This window comes from Danio aesculapii, chromosome 14 (assembly GCF_903798145.1).
Source record: "Danio aesculapii chromosome 14, fDanAes4.1, whole genome shotgun sequence".
Classification (NCBI taxonomy): domain Eukaryota; kingdom Metazoa; phylum Chordata; class Actinopteri; order Cypriniformes; family Danionidae; genus Danio; species Danio aesculapii.
Genome location: NC_079448.1, coordinates 4,441,202 through 4,456,574, shown reverse-complemented (window position 1 = coordinate 4,456,574; position 15,373 = coordinate 4,441,202). Strand labels below are relative to the sequence as shown.

General features: G+C 39.2%; 1 protein-coding gene across 1 annotated transcript in view; it reads left to right on the top strand.

Annotated features, from left to right (window-relative positions):
* The window catches only part of csf1ra (colony stimulating factor 1 receptor, a), a 53,555-nt gene that overhangs the window by 20,454 nt on the left and 17,728 nt on the right, over positions 1-15,373 (top strand). The window contains exons 11-19 of the mRNA XM_056471679.1: positions 1,334-1,425; positions 1,857-1,983; positions 5,033-5,137; positions 5,818-5,928; positions 6,003-6,165; positions 7,621-7,721; positions 9,367-9,461; positions 9,568-9,690; positions 12,604-12,715. Of these exons, the coding sequence (XP_056327654.1) occupies positions 1,334-1,425; positions 1,857-1,983; positions 5,033-5,137; positions 5,818-5,928; positions 6,003-6,165; positions 7,621-7,721; positions 9,367-9,461; positions 9,568-9,690; positions 12,604-12,715 (1,029 nt within the window). The remainder of the gene's footprint in view (positions 1-1,333; positions 1,426-1,856; positions 1,984-5,032; positions 5,138-5,817; positions 5,929-6,002; positions 6,166-7,620; positions 7,722-9,366; positions 9,462-9,567; positions 9,691-12,603; positions 12,716-15,373) is intronic.

Here is a 15,373-nt window from a genome sequence, read left to right as displayed (position 1 = left end):
TGTTGCCTCATTGTGTGTAGTTCACAAAATATCTGTTTAATTGTGTGTTATAAGTTGTAATCGCCCCACACGGCTTGTAAATAGATTAGTGCTTGTACTGTATCTCTCAGGTTAAATCTGTATGGGGCTGTTCACGTAACGCTTCCAAAACCACGTTAAAATGACGTGATGCGTGCTTCTTCCTTTACTGATTTAGATGCATTTCTGAACTGGCGATCCTCTGCTGTTTGCCTTTGCTATGGCCACCATCAGCTGCTCCTCACACTCGCGGCGTGGTCAATTTCAAAATAGTTTAACTTTTGCCACTGTGTGGATTAATACTGAACGTGTGTCATTATTACTTGGGGTTAGGTTTAAGAGTAGAGTAATATGCTGGTGTTTAACTGCATTGCTTTATTGTATCCCTGCATTGGGCTCTCGCATACTTTCTGCTGCTTCATACTGTAGCTGTGGTGGGTGTTTCTCGTGCTGAACGCAGCCAACCAATCGCAACAAACTGGGTCATCGGAGCAATCACGGTTGTTGCTAGATCGGATATGGATGTGGCTGGAAGTTAACGAGATTTATTTATATTATTTATGAAATTTCCCATTTATTGTATTTTATTTAGTCTACCCCCACCTCAACCCTAAACCCAACCGTCACAGTAATGTAAAACAGTAGTTGTACTGAGTATTATTTAATTTATCTATTAAATTACCCAATAAATTGTATTTTTTAACACCTACCCCCAACCCTAAACCCACAGTACTGTAAAAATATTAATTATTGTTATACAGTGTCATAAAAAAATGCAGCTATATTAATGTGAACATCGCACTTCTGGCCGGCCACGTATCCGATCTAGACTTTACCAGCAGATTAGCTTCGCGCTAAGGAGGGGTTTGGGAACAAATGAATCCCTAAACTAATCATATGGGAGTTGCTGGGATAATTAGGTAAAAATAAATGCATATTATAAGACAATGAAAGTGTTTTTTGACCTTGCACGCATATCAGCATGTTGTTGGAGACCCCAAAACCAAAATATGACCTTTTATAATGCAAAATAGGGGCTCTTTAAGTAGGTTAATTAGGTTAAGGTATGGTATATAGGCAAGTCATTGTATAACTGTAGAACGATCGAAAACAAAAATTGCTTTGAGGGGGCTAATAATGTTGACTTTAAAATGGTTTAAAAAAAATTTTAAAACTGCTTTTATTCTAGCTGAAATAAAACAAATCAGACTTTCTCCAGAAGAAAAAATATTATAGGAGATACTGTGAAAAATTCCTGAATCTGTTAAACAGGAGGGCAAATCATTTGACTTTATTCAACTGTGTTTTGTGTCAGATCAAATCTTCACCAGTGCCATGTGTGGATCGACGGTGGCAATGGTGTTGCTCGGGTTGCTGCTCATCTTCATGATCTACAAGTACAAACAGGTCAGTTTTAGCCAAACAATTTTAGCGCATTTATTTGGACTGTGGAGGAAACCCACGCCAACACGAGGAGAACATGCAAAGTCCACACAGAAATGCCAACTTGCATAGCAGGGACTTGAAGCAGCGACCTTTTTGCTGTGAGGCGACAGTGCTACCCATTGAGCCACCATGCCACCCCATTGAGCTATTATTTTTACAGAAAATTAGATTAAATAAAAAAACAAGCCGTTCCTGCTGCACTTTATAAATGTAAATAAATATAAATAAAGCATTATAAAACTGACCTTTTAACTCTCTTTAACTTCATGAATGATTCATCACATGCTGTTTTAAAATATTTTAACACTGTTAATTTAATCAAATTGCTTTTATTTATGAGTGTGTGTGTGTGAAATCCTCTAAAGAGCAGTGTGTGTTTGCTCTGTGCGCAGAAGCCCAGATATGAGATCCGCTGGAAAATCATCGAAGCCACAAATGGAAACAACTACACCTTCATCGACCCAACACAGCTGCCGTACAACGAGAAATGGGAGTTTCCTCGAGACAAACTCAAACTCGGTCTGTACTTGATCTTTTATTATTTACAGGTTTACATACAGTTGAAGTCATAATTTTGAGCCCTCTTGAACATACCTGCCAACATTTGTCCTTGAAAATCCGGGAGACCGGGGTGAGGGCGGGGGATGGATGTTAGGTTCGGGGGTGAGGTGTCTGAATAACACTGTTGAGAACTGTGTACTGTGTTAGTTACTACTATGAAGCGTGTTTCGTGTGGCCACTGCGATAGGATCCTATACCAGTGTTGGTGACCCAGGGGCTTCACAGACTAACTAAAATGTTGAGGACTGGGGAAGGGGGGGATGTTTGACATTATAGGAGTTTTCCTGGGAGAAATAACAAAACGGGAGGGTGGTGGGAGATAGGTCTGAAATACGGGAGACTTTGGCAGGTATGCTTTTGAATTATTAGCTCCTCTGTATATTTCATTCCCCAATTTCAAGATCTGCAGAGCTCTTCACTGTGATGTCATTTCCTGTTTTTTTGTTTTTTGTTTGTTGTTTTTGCCACATGACAGCTAATTGGTTTCCTGTCAGATACAATCAAGTGACTTAGTTTTCTGTTATTTACTTGTGTTTTAGCTTTGATTTTTGGGCTTGGAGTTTTATTGGTGCATCATGTTTCTTGCGTGTTAAATGTTTGGCAATAATTCCTGCAGCTGTGACTGATGCTGTGTGTTGCTTTCTGTTTCTTAAATGACCGTGTCAGAAGACGCATCGCATGCTCATTTTCCGCATGACAATACAGAGATTCAGAAAGTGTTTCATTCTGCAATTATTGGAGAAATATTGAAAGAATAAGCTGTATAAAAAATATCATTTTCCTTTAGCTTAGTTCCTTATTTATTAGGGATCGCCACAGCGGAATGAACCGCCAATTAAACCAGCATAATTTTACTTAATGGATGCCCTTCTGGCCGCAACCCAGCACTAGAAAACACCTATACACTCTCACATATACACACACACTTATACACTAAGGCCAATTTAGTTCATCAATTCACCTATAGCGCATGTGTTTGGACTGTGGGGGAAACTGGAGCACCCGGAAGAAACCCACGCCAACACGGGTAGAATATGCAAACTCCACAAAAAAGGCCAACAAACCCAGCCAGAACTCGAACCAGCGACCTTCTTGATGTTAGGCACCAGTGCTAACCACTGAGCCACCGTGCCACCCGTATAAAAATATATATACTTATTTTGTCTTAGCCATGACTGTCCACAAACCAACCGTACAGAGTTTTTGTTTTTCACCTGTTGAGCTGATTAAATCAGCTTTTCCCAATAAATCAGGGTAATTAGGATGCTTTGAACTTATATTTTCCCTTCTTTTTTGAGAGTTTGCAAAGGATATGAATCATTTAGAGCATGCCACTTTTTGTTCAAATGCAAATAAAAGCTGAGAAATATGTTGTTTTCTACAATAATGCCTCTTCTACATCACCTTTTTGTCTTTTTTCTAGAAGTTTGCGTCATTTCCAGTCAAACAACAACTATAGCTGGTTGAATAAAAGTAGCTATGTTTATAAAATCAATGCAAATGATTATAAATCAGAGTAAAATGAAATCTAAAAGTGCTCAATTAAATAAATGTAAAAATAAATACATAAATAAAAGACTGTTGTACACATATAAACATTATTACAGTATATATACAGTACATATATACAGTATATACAGTTAAAGTCAGGATAATTAGCACTCCTCAATATTTTTATATATTTAACTCATCTTTAATAACTGATTTATTTTATATTTGATGATGATAGTAAATAATATTTGACTAGATATTTTTCAAAATACTAGTATTCAGCTTAAAGGGACATTTAACTAGGTTAACTAGGTTAATTAGGGTAAAGTTAGGGTAATTCTATATAACAGTGGTTTGTTTTGTAGACAATCCAAAAGAAATATTGCTTAAGGTGGTTGATAATTTTGACCCTAAAATGTTTTTTAAAAAATTAAAAACTCCTTTTATTCTAGTCGAAATAAAACAAATCAGACTTTCTCCAGAAGAAAAAATATTATAGGAAATACTGTGAAAATTTTCTGAATCTGTTAAACCTCATTTGGGAAATATTTACAAAAAGAAGAGGGCTAATAATTTTGACTTCCACTGTATATATTTTCATATTTTGGGATCCAAGGCATCTAAATGATTGATTTGTGAAATGTTAATTAAGAGTTCATTAATTTTGTCTGAGACCTTGTGTTAATAATGCGAGCACCTCTTCTATCACAGCCTGAGAAAACTGCTGTCTGTTGAGGTTCAGGTCAGTTCATTTATGAGCGGTCAGTTCTTTCGAATGAAGCCTTTCTTCCCCATTTGAGCCAGATGAATCTCAGCATTGTCAGTGGAATATGACCATGAAATGCCTCTTCAAAAAGGTTGTTGAAGACATAAAAAGCAGAACACAACATCAGTAAAGGCTGGAAATATTTTACCAAACATAGACTATAACACAGAAGCAACACAGACTCCGAAGCATTTGCTGAAATGTAATCAAAGGTGCAATGTATATAGATGTTTTCTTTCAGTTATGTCACTTTTTGGCCTGTTTTAACGATCCTGTGAAATTAAAATAGCATTTTTTAGATGTCAGTATCAGTATATGTTAGTTTTAAGGATATTAGTAAGCTAGTGTGGCTCTAAAACAGTGACAAATTTCACATTTAGATGAAATAAACCTCATATAAGCTTGAAAAAAAACTTGTACTTTGTCTCTTCCACCTAAATGGATCTGTTTTTTTTCATACTTCAGTTATTCATCAAATCTTCTGACCAATCAAATGCTCTCTAGTATCTGACATGCCCCGCCCCCTTCAAGACGCTTCTCATTTGATTTTCATTTGATGTGCTTGAGCTAAATCACTCTCACTGGCAGAGCTGTCATAAAAACAACACACTATTGGCTGATTTTTTTAAAGGGCCGGAGCTACTATATGCCCCGCCCTCTTTTCGTGAGGCAAATTTCGAATTAGAAAAATGCACATTTCAAAGCACTTCATGGGACCTTTAACGCTGATGTGTGTTTGTGTGTGTGTAGGTAAGACTCTTGGCGCTGGTGCGTTTGGGAAGGTGGTGGAGGCCACAGCTTACGGTTTGGGTAAAGAGGACAACATCACACGAGTGGCTGTGAAAATGCTCAAAGGTCAGAAAACATATCATACAAACAAACATAACATTTATATATAGTGTAAAGAGTACGGTATTGTATACACACTAAGGTAGTACCATGGTTTGAGAATTATTGAAATACCATGTTTATTACCGAACACTTTAATATGGATTGTTTGATAGCAGCTTGACATTTATAATATTATATACACCATGTCAGCTTAATAGATCTACAACTTTTTCTATATATATATATATATATATATATATATATATATATATATGTGTGTGTGTGTGTGTGTGTGTGTGTGTGTGTGTGTGTGTGTGTGTGTGTGTTTGTACAGTGTACATTTATTAGGTTTATATAAATACACACATGCATGCATATATTATTATGTATATTTAGAAAGGAAAAAAAAAAAAAAAAAATATATATATATATATATATATATATATATATATATATATAATATATATATATATATATATATATATATATATATATATAAATAATATAATTAAAATATGCAAAAAAAGTTTGGTATTTTATATATGCGTTTGTATCACATATACCTAATAAATATATAAAATAACACACATCTTATGTCAAAACAAAGTTTTATTTTGGATGTGAGTGTACCCAGCACTAGTCATTATTCAGTGTATGGACAGTTGGAGTGAGTAGTGTTGTGTTGTGTTGCATACTGGGAGCAGCCAGTGCTCATCCCGATGAACGTGAGGCTCTGATGTCTGAGCTGAAGATCCTCAGTCACCTCGGCCAGCATAAGAACATTGTCAACCTGCTGGGCGCCTGCACACATGGAGGTACGACACACACACACACTGGATTTTCCTTTCCGTTCTGTACCATGTTTGCTTCATCTGTGGTGCATTTACAGGGCCTGTGCTTGTCATCACGGAGTACTGTTGTCATGGCGACCTGCTGAACTTCCTGCGCAGCAAAGCGGAAAACTTCCTGAACTTCGTGATGACCATTCCCAACTTTCCTGAGCCCGTGACGGATTATAAGAACGTCAGCACCGAACGAATGTTTGTGAGGAGGTCAGTTTAACAAACAGCTATCCGCTATTAGTCCACGCAGTACTAAACACAATACTGTATTAACATATGTGAACAAGTAATAACAATAATAATAGTTTGCACAGCTTAATAATATGATATGAGCTAAGCGATCATTAGATTTAGTCATCATTGGTTGTGCTAAAATGATTTGTGTCTGACCCTACGCTCTGGTCAACCCTGTTATATCAGTTATAAAAAAAGGCATCAATCTGTACAGCACTGATAGAGAAAATATGTAACGTTTACTTCCTCTCTCATGTCATTTATTCATCTTTCATAATTTTTATAAAATATTTAGGATACAATTGTCAACTCTGTTACTGTGATATTCAGTGAATTTCTCATTTACTCTTTAAAAACAATAATATGATGGAAATACTGCATTCATTTGTCTTGGGAATGACAGATACAATCCTGCCCGGTGGCCCAGATGGATTTTGAGCAGCTCTTCTTGCAGAATAGTGGCTAGGTCACTACGTGATGCTGGTGGAGGAAAACTTTTCCTGGCTCGATCCTCCAAAACACCTCAAAGTGCTCAATAATATTTATGTCTGGTGACTGTGCAGGCCATGGACAGATGTTTAACTTCACTTTCATGTTCATCAAACCATTCTGTCACCAGTCTTGCTGTCTGTATGGGTGCATTATCATCCTGACACACGGCACCAGCTTCAGGATACAATGATTGAGCTATTGGGTGCACATGGTCCTCCAGAATGGTTCGGTAGTCCTGGCAATGATGCGCGATTTAGCATAATTATTGGGCTAGGAAATGCCATGATGTTTCAACCCAAAACCTTCAGTGACCCTCCCCCCATGCTTCACTCATGCAACAGTCTGGGTGTTATGCTTCTTTGGGGCTTCTCCACACCGTAACTCTCCCAGATGTGGAAAAGATAGTAAAACTGGAATCAACCGAAAACAATACACATGGTCCACAGCCCAAGATTTTCACTTCTGGCACCACTGAAACCAATATTTGGCACTGGCACAAGTGACCAAATGTTTGGCTATAGCAGTTCGGCCATGTATATTGATCCTATGGAGCTCCTGACGAACACTTTTGGTGGAAACAGGTTGAGGTGCACATTTAATTCTGCAGTGAGTTGGGCAGCTGTGGTTTTATGTTTTTGGATACAATCCAGGTTAGCACCCACTCATCCCTTTCAGACCGCTTCCTCTTGCGTCCACAGTTACTCCTTTTAGATGTGGTTCTACTTACTAGTCTTTGATGTCCTAGCTCAATTTTGGGGTAGGCAACTACATCTATTTAGTGAAAAATAAAACAAGCATTGTCAATAATGTGGTGATGCTATTCGTAAATAAAAGTAGTAAAAATACTAAAGAGTTAGTTTTCTTGAAAGTCGGTTATGAACTCAGTCATATTCAGATTGAGTTATTAATGGTATGTTTTGATTGTGTTTGTGCTGACAGTGACAGTGGGATTTCCAGCACCTGCTCTGATCACTACCTGGACATGAGACCAGTCACATCCAGACCAACAAACTCTGCTCTGGGTGAGTCTGCAAAGCACTGTCCTCAAATAAACATCAACATGAGACCAGAGGCCACAGACCTGAAATACATGCACATCATGTGTGTGTGTAAATATGTGAATCATTCTGTCTGGAATCATAAATGCATCACTCAAACTGAGAATATAAATTAGAGATAGAGTTATGTTAGTTATATATATACTCACCGGCCACTTTATTAGGTACACCTTACTAGTACCAGGTGGGACCCCCTTAGCCTTCAGAACTGCCTTAATCCTTTGTGGCATAGATTCAACAATGGTACTGGAAATATTTCTCAGAGATTTTACTCCATATTGACATGATAGCATCACGCAGTTCCTGCAGATTTGTCGGCCTGCACATTTATGATGCGAATCTTCCATTCCACCCACATCCCAAAGGTGCTCTACTGGATTGAGATTCTGGTGAGTGTGGAGGCCATTTTAGTACAGTGAACTCATTGTCATGTTCAAGAAACAGTCTCATGATTCGCCGCTTTATGACATGCGGGTTATCCTGCTGAAGTAGCCATCAGAAGATCGGCACACCTGTGGTCATAAAGGGATGGACATGGTCAGCAACAATACTCAGGTAGGCTGTGGCGTTAACACAATGCTCAATAGGTACTAATGGGCCCAAAATGTGCCAAGAAAATCTCCCCCACACCATTACACCACCCCAGCCTGAACCATGATACACGGCAGGATTGGATCCATGCTTTCATGTTGTTGATGCCAAATTCTGACCCGACCATCCAACTGTGGCAGCAGAAACATGACTCATCAGACCAGGCAATGTTTCTACAATCTTCTATTGTCCAATATTAGTGAGCCTGTGTGAATTGGAGCCTCAGTTTCCTGTTCTTAGCTGACAGGAGTGGCACCCAGTGTGGTCTTCTGCTGCAGTAGCCCATCCGCCTCGAGGTTCCATGTGTTGTGCATTCAGAGCTGCTCTTCTGCAGACCTTGGTTGTATCAAGTGCTTTATTGAGTTACTGTTGCCTTTCTATCTGCTGGAACCAGTCTGGCCATTCTCCTCTGACCTCTGACATCAACAAGACATTTGCGCCCACAGAACTGCCGCTCACTGGATATTTTCTCATTTTCAGACCATTCTCTGTAAACCCTAGAGATGGTTGTGCGTTAAAATCCCAGTAGATCAGCAGTTTCTGAAATACTCAGACTAGCCCGCCTGGAACCAACAACCATGCCACGTTCAAAGTCACTTAAATCCCCTTTCTTCCCCATTCTGATGCTCGCTTTGAACTGCAGCAGATCGTCTTGACCATGTCTACATGCCTAAATGCATTGGGTTGTTGCCATGTGATTGGCTGATTAGAAATTTGCGTTAACGAGTAGGACAGGTGTAGCTAATGAAGTGGCCGGTGAGTGTATATATGTGTGGTATAAAATGTCTGATGATACTTCTTCCAAGACAATGTTCAAGACAATGCCGCTGGGTTAAAACATCATATTTTTCATTTTTTGTGATTTAAAAAAAAAAATAAAAAATCCAAATGGCCAGTTTTTAATACTAAATTTAGAAGAAATATCCTCAGCAGTAAATCCAGAGAAACTGATTTCACTTTTAAGTTAATAATTTCCATAGCAAACACACACCTTTTCAATTTTATATTTTAACATTCTCCAGATTCTTCGTCGGAGTGGTCAGGAGGAACTCGTGGCCGCTGGACATGGATGATTTACTCAGATTCTCATCTCAGGTGGCGCAGGGACTTGACTTTCTCGCTGCTAAAAATGTGAGTTTCTGAATAAAAACAACAGCTTTACAGCCGTGTGAGGGAAGTTACATGTAATGAAGCGATGTTTTGTGTTACTGATGCTCTGACTGTGCTGAATCTGCAGTGCATCCACCGAGACGTGGCGGCCAGAAACGTTCTGCTCACCAACAGCCGAGTGGCCAAAATCTGTGACTTCGGACTGGCTCGAGACATCATGAACGACTCCAACTACGTAGTCAAAGGAAATGTGAGGAAATAAACACCACAGTTATACTCCTATTGACCTTATTCTTCGCGTATGAGCGGGAGCCGCCATTGGAATCTCCGCTGTCATTCACTTCTATTGATTTTTACACGTTAAAATCACCTCATTATGCTGCTTAATGTTGCAAACTGATTTTTTCTTAATAAATTATTCTACTTTTTATGTATAGTCATGAACACACTTGCTTCTAGAGCAAGTAGTTTGACCGTTTTCTGCCATTTGTTATTCCTGGTCATTTCTCCGATAGAGTATATGTCGAACGTCACGTGACCAAACCGGATCCCTGGGTAGAACACTTCCGCTTCATTGGTCACTGAATCAGAAGTTCAAAAACAATCACACACTTCAGCATCGCAGAATAAGGTCAATAGGACAGAGCTGAGAATCAACTTCAGATACATACAAACAAACTATAAGTGTCAATGGAGCAAGGTTGCCAGGTTTTCACAACAAAAGCAGCCCAATGGCCACTCAAAATGAGCAGAATTTCCATTCTAACAACTCAATCGCTAAACTCGACTGAATGTGACAGAATTGGATTTTATAGATGAACAGCAGTTGGGACAGGAGGTTGGAATAGTGTGTATTGAATTGAATTGATGTATGGTTTATTCATTCATTTTAATTTCAGCTTAGTCCCTTTATTAATCAGGGGTCGCCATAGCGGAATGAGTCGCCAACTTATCCAGCATATGTTTCAAGCCGCAACCCAAACATCCATACATACACTTTCACACACATACACTACGGCCAATTTAGCTTATTCACTTCATCTATAGCACATGTCTTTGGACTGTGGGGGAAACCCATGCCAACACGGGGAGAACATGCAAACTCCACACAGAAATGCCAACTGGCCCAGCCGAGGCTTGAACCAGCGACCCTTTTTGCTGTGAGGCAATCTGCTACCCACTGCTCCACCGTGACGCCCGTATGGTTATTATGGAGCTTAAAATATGCCAAACAATCTGAATTTGAATTCATAACTTAAATATTGAACACCTGAAATTTAGGACCACTGCATTTTTAAGGCTGATTTTTAGACATATTTTCATAGACTGCAGATTTCAAGGTTTCAAGTTTCAAAATTCTTAAATCCGAAACCAGAAATTAAGAAATTCTGATAGCAAAAAAGTAGGTCATATTATGAGGATGCCATAAGATTTCACAATCTAATCTGAAGGCCTGTGCACACCAGGATGCCTTTTTGCTCGCGTTTCCGTCGACGTTAACGCCTCGTGACTAAATAAAGGGCGCCAATGTGATCATGCACACCAACGTGCAAAACGGCAAGCGTAAAAGCGCCATTTTTAAAGAAACGCCTCACGCACTATTCACGCGGGGCTTCAGCTTCAACGCTTGACAGAGGGCGTGTCTGAAGTTGGGGCTGACGCGATCATCATAGCAGCTTCCGTCGGCACTTGAAAAGTGGAGCAAGTCCCAACTTCTGCACCGAGCAATGCCTCTGAAGCAGCGCTGACGGATCCACAATGCAGTTCGGCAATGCCTGACGTCATCCATTCAAAGGGAATGGGAAGCGTTGAAGCTGACGCCTCGTGTGAATGGGGCGTCATGGTCGTTTTTTTGTTTTGACGCGCCGCGCCAAAACCTTCACCAATCAGATTGGCACTTTTGTTCACCTGCAAGCTGATGAAGTTACAGTAAACAGCCCTTGTTAGCGCTCAAGCACAAAACTGTCAATGCGAGCGCACATTGAAGATGTCCAGAGGCCATATGAATGTGGAGCTGCTTATTGCACTGGTGAACATTAATAATTTCTTCATCACTAGAGATGGAGCTGCAGCTTGAACCATCCATAACAACAAGCGTGTCAACTTTCCGTCTTCTTCTGTGTTACAAGCGGGTGTCAGAAGCTTAAAGTTGTGTAGCGTGTAGTGATTTTGCATACTCCTCTGCTCGATGCCAGTGAAAATCGCTTGAGTGTGAATCCGGAAAAACGTCTCGTTAAAACGCTGACGATAAACACAAATGAAAAGCGACCCGGTGTGTACGAGCCTTGAGGGTTCAAAAAAATCCAAAATTCTTTCATTTTGTCTAAATGAAGTGCTTGGAAATGCACTTTACCTATTAACTATTGACTTTTAGATATATTTACAATAGGACAATTTATAAAATACCTTCACGGAACAGGATTTTTTATGTCATATTTGATTTTTTTTGCCAATAAATCTGATCTATTCAGTGTATTGTTGGCTATTGCACAAAATATATGCATGGACATCTGTGTTGATCCTGGAACAACATTCCAATCAGCCAATCAGAATTAAGGGATACATTTACCTTTTATAGGTAGCATGGTGGCTCAGTGCCTCACAGCAAGAAGGTCGCTGGCTCAAGTCCCGGCTAGGCCAGTTGGCATTTCTGTGTGGAGTTTGCATGTTCTCCTCGTGTTGGTGTGGGTTGACATGCTCTGGTTTCCCCCACAGTCCAAACACATGCGCTATAGGTGAATTGGATGAACTACATTGGTCGTAATGTATGAGTGTGAGTGTGAATGTGAGTGTATTGGTGTTTCCCTGTATTGGGTGGTAGCTATAATGGCATCCGCTGTGTAAAACATATGCTGGAATAGTTGGCGGTACATTCCGCTGTGGTGACCCCTGATTAATAAAGGGACTAAACCGAAAGATAATGAATGAATGAGTTTACCGTTTATGTTAAGTTTAGGCTTACGGTTAGGTTTAAACCCTTTGATTTTGGGAATAGTTTACAGTTTTGTTGTAGGGAATAGGTATGGATTACATTTTCGAGCTACCGATGTTCCAGGATCAACATAGATGTTAATCCAGGATCGCACCGTACTTGGCAAAATCATGACATGCATGCAACATCATACTGGTTTGTGGTCATATATGTCTGTGTGTGTGTTTTCAGGCTCGTCTCCCAGTGAAGTGGATGGCTCCAGAGAGCATTTTCGAGTGTGTTTACACGGTTCAGAGTGACGTCTGGTCTTACGGGATCATGCTGTGGGAGATTTTCTCACTGGGTGAGTCAGAAAATCAGCATTAAGGGTTAAAGAAGCTCTGGTTTTGTTTTTTAAGTTGTCAGAAATATTGTTGAACATTTTGTCTGCTTATTTCCATGCATGTAAAGACACTGCTGAATAAGCCAATGCAGTCACATGACTATTCCTGTACTGTATTTTCTTGAATTAGTGGCAAACAGTGGAATTTTGTATGATGTTATGTGTTCCTCTTTGTATAATCTGCTCTTGCATCAATGATGGTTATTTTTGGGAGAGGGGCTTTTTTTTAAAAACACACACACACATTCATTTGAATGAGATTGTACAAGTTATTACGCATAAAAATTGTATTAATAATAACACTGGATGCTCAGCCCTAATAACTATGTTTTTAAAAACACAAGAGGCAAAGCCTAAGTTGAATTTTTAAGCATTTGACGAATGCTTTTATCAGAACTGATATAATCCCTCTACATTTTTATTATCATGTATAGTTGCATGTTATTGTTGGCTATAGCCCAAAATATATGCATGCAACAACATCCGCCATCCAGATTTCACCAAGAACGATTAACATCTATGTTGATCTTGGAACGACATTCCAATCAGCCAATTAGAATTAAGGGATACATTTACCTTTTATGGGTAGCACGGTGGCTAAGTGGTTAGCACTATCACCTCACAGCAAGAAGGTCGCTGGCTCAAGTCCCGGCTAGGCCAGTTGGCATTTCTGTGTGGAGTTTGCATGTTCTCCCTGTGTTGGCGTGGGTTGACGTGCTCTGGTTTCCATTGCTCTGGTACATTGGTCGTAATGTATGAGTGTGTGTGTGAATGTGAGTGTATGGGTGTAATAAAAATTGTATTAATAATAACACTGAATGCTCAGTTAGAGCCCTAATAACTACATTTTTAAAAACACAGGAGGCAAAGCCTAAGTTGAATTTTTAAGCATTTGACGAATGCTTTTATCAGAACTGATATAATCCCTCTACATTTTTATTATCATGTATAGTTGCATGTTAATTTTAATATGAAGTTAATTATTTTAATTTTGGAGGGAAAAGGGTTGTTCAATGCAATTAAAAAAATCTAATCATGTGAAAAAAAAAAAAATCTAACCCCTATATAGCAGGGGTGGCGAACCCGCGGCTCGCTTACTGCTCTTGTGCGGCTCAACCTCTCGCGCGATTTAACATACATTAACCAATTGACTAATGCCCCATTCACATGGGGCTTCAGCGTTGCTCGCTGCAGAAGCTGGGAGTAGCTCAACTTTTCAAGCGCCAACGGGCGCGTCAGCCAATCAGATCGCTGTATGCAAATACACCTGCTAGACAGTGGCCTATTGCTGACTGAATTTCATTTTCTGACGCTTCTATGACGATCGTTTCAGCTCTAAATTCAGACACGCCTTCAGTCAAGGGTTGACACTGAAGCCCCGTGTGATTGGGGCGCAACACGAGTGACGTGCAGTTCGTTAATATCAATCGTCATAGCAGAGTCAGGAAAGCGTACAGCTAAGCGTAAATACGAAGATGAGCGCAGAACATTTTTATCTGAATGGGAGGATTTATATTTTTTTGTTGAAAGAAATGGAAAGCCATTGTGCTTGATATGCCAGACTTCGTTGTCACATTTTATGGCTTCAAATCTCGAGCGCCATTTCACCTCTCTCCATTCTGCCGTAGCCCGGGAATTTCCCAAAGGCAGTGAACTTCGCAAGCACAAGGTAAAGACACTGAAAGGTCAGGCAGAAAAGCAAACTCAGCTTTTCCGAAAATTTACTAAGCATTCAAAGACTATTCAGTATGTTTTGCGCATCTGTTGTGTGGCTCTTTGCAGTGATAAAGTTTTTTTTTGGCTCATCATGCCAAGCAGGTTCGCCACCCCTGATATATAGCTATATTACTGGTATAAATACATTTTTACATTTGGAATTACAATTTTCAGTTTCAGTTTTGTGTATTTTTTTATAATTCTGTGTTTGGGGTTTTCACCTTTAATGGATAGGAAAGTGTAGAGTGTTGACTGCAAAGCATGGGGAGCAGAGAGAGGGGAAGGTTAGGCATTGGACCACGAGGCGGGAATCAAACTTTTTTTTTTTTTTTTTTTTTTTAAAAAGCTTACAGCACCTGGTATTCCCAGGCGGTCTCCCATCCAAGTACTAATCAGGCCCAACCCTGCTTAGCTTCCGAGTTCAGATGAGATCGGGCATTGCTTTTTTTTTTTTTTTTTTTTGATTTTTTTTTTATTAAAATAATTTCAAATACAAATTTTCACGATAAAGCATAATACAATACACATTAAAAGATCATTTGGAATCAAAACATTAAAACTGTGGTAAATTCCAGTTCATTTCTTTAAAAACTTGACATGCTTTGTTTGGGATTGATATGATTTGGGAATCGTACTCGGGTCGCCGTGAGCACCGGAGTGCATGCGTCGACACACTTAACCACAACACCATTGGCGCTGACTATTTTTTGGTTTTTAATAATGTCTTTGTAAGTAACAGAGCTAATTAATCATGTAGTTTCAGATAGATGGTTTTTGTTTTAAATATAATAATCCAGATTAATTCTTTTATTTATGCTTTTTTAATGCTTTTCGGTGAATTATTTTGAATTCAGTTGACGTCATAAGATGTCTTTAATTATTATTTATTATTATTTTTGTAGA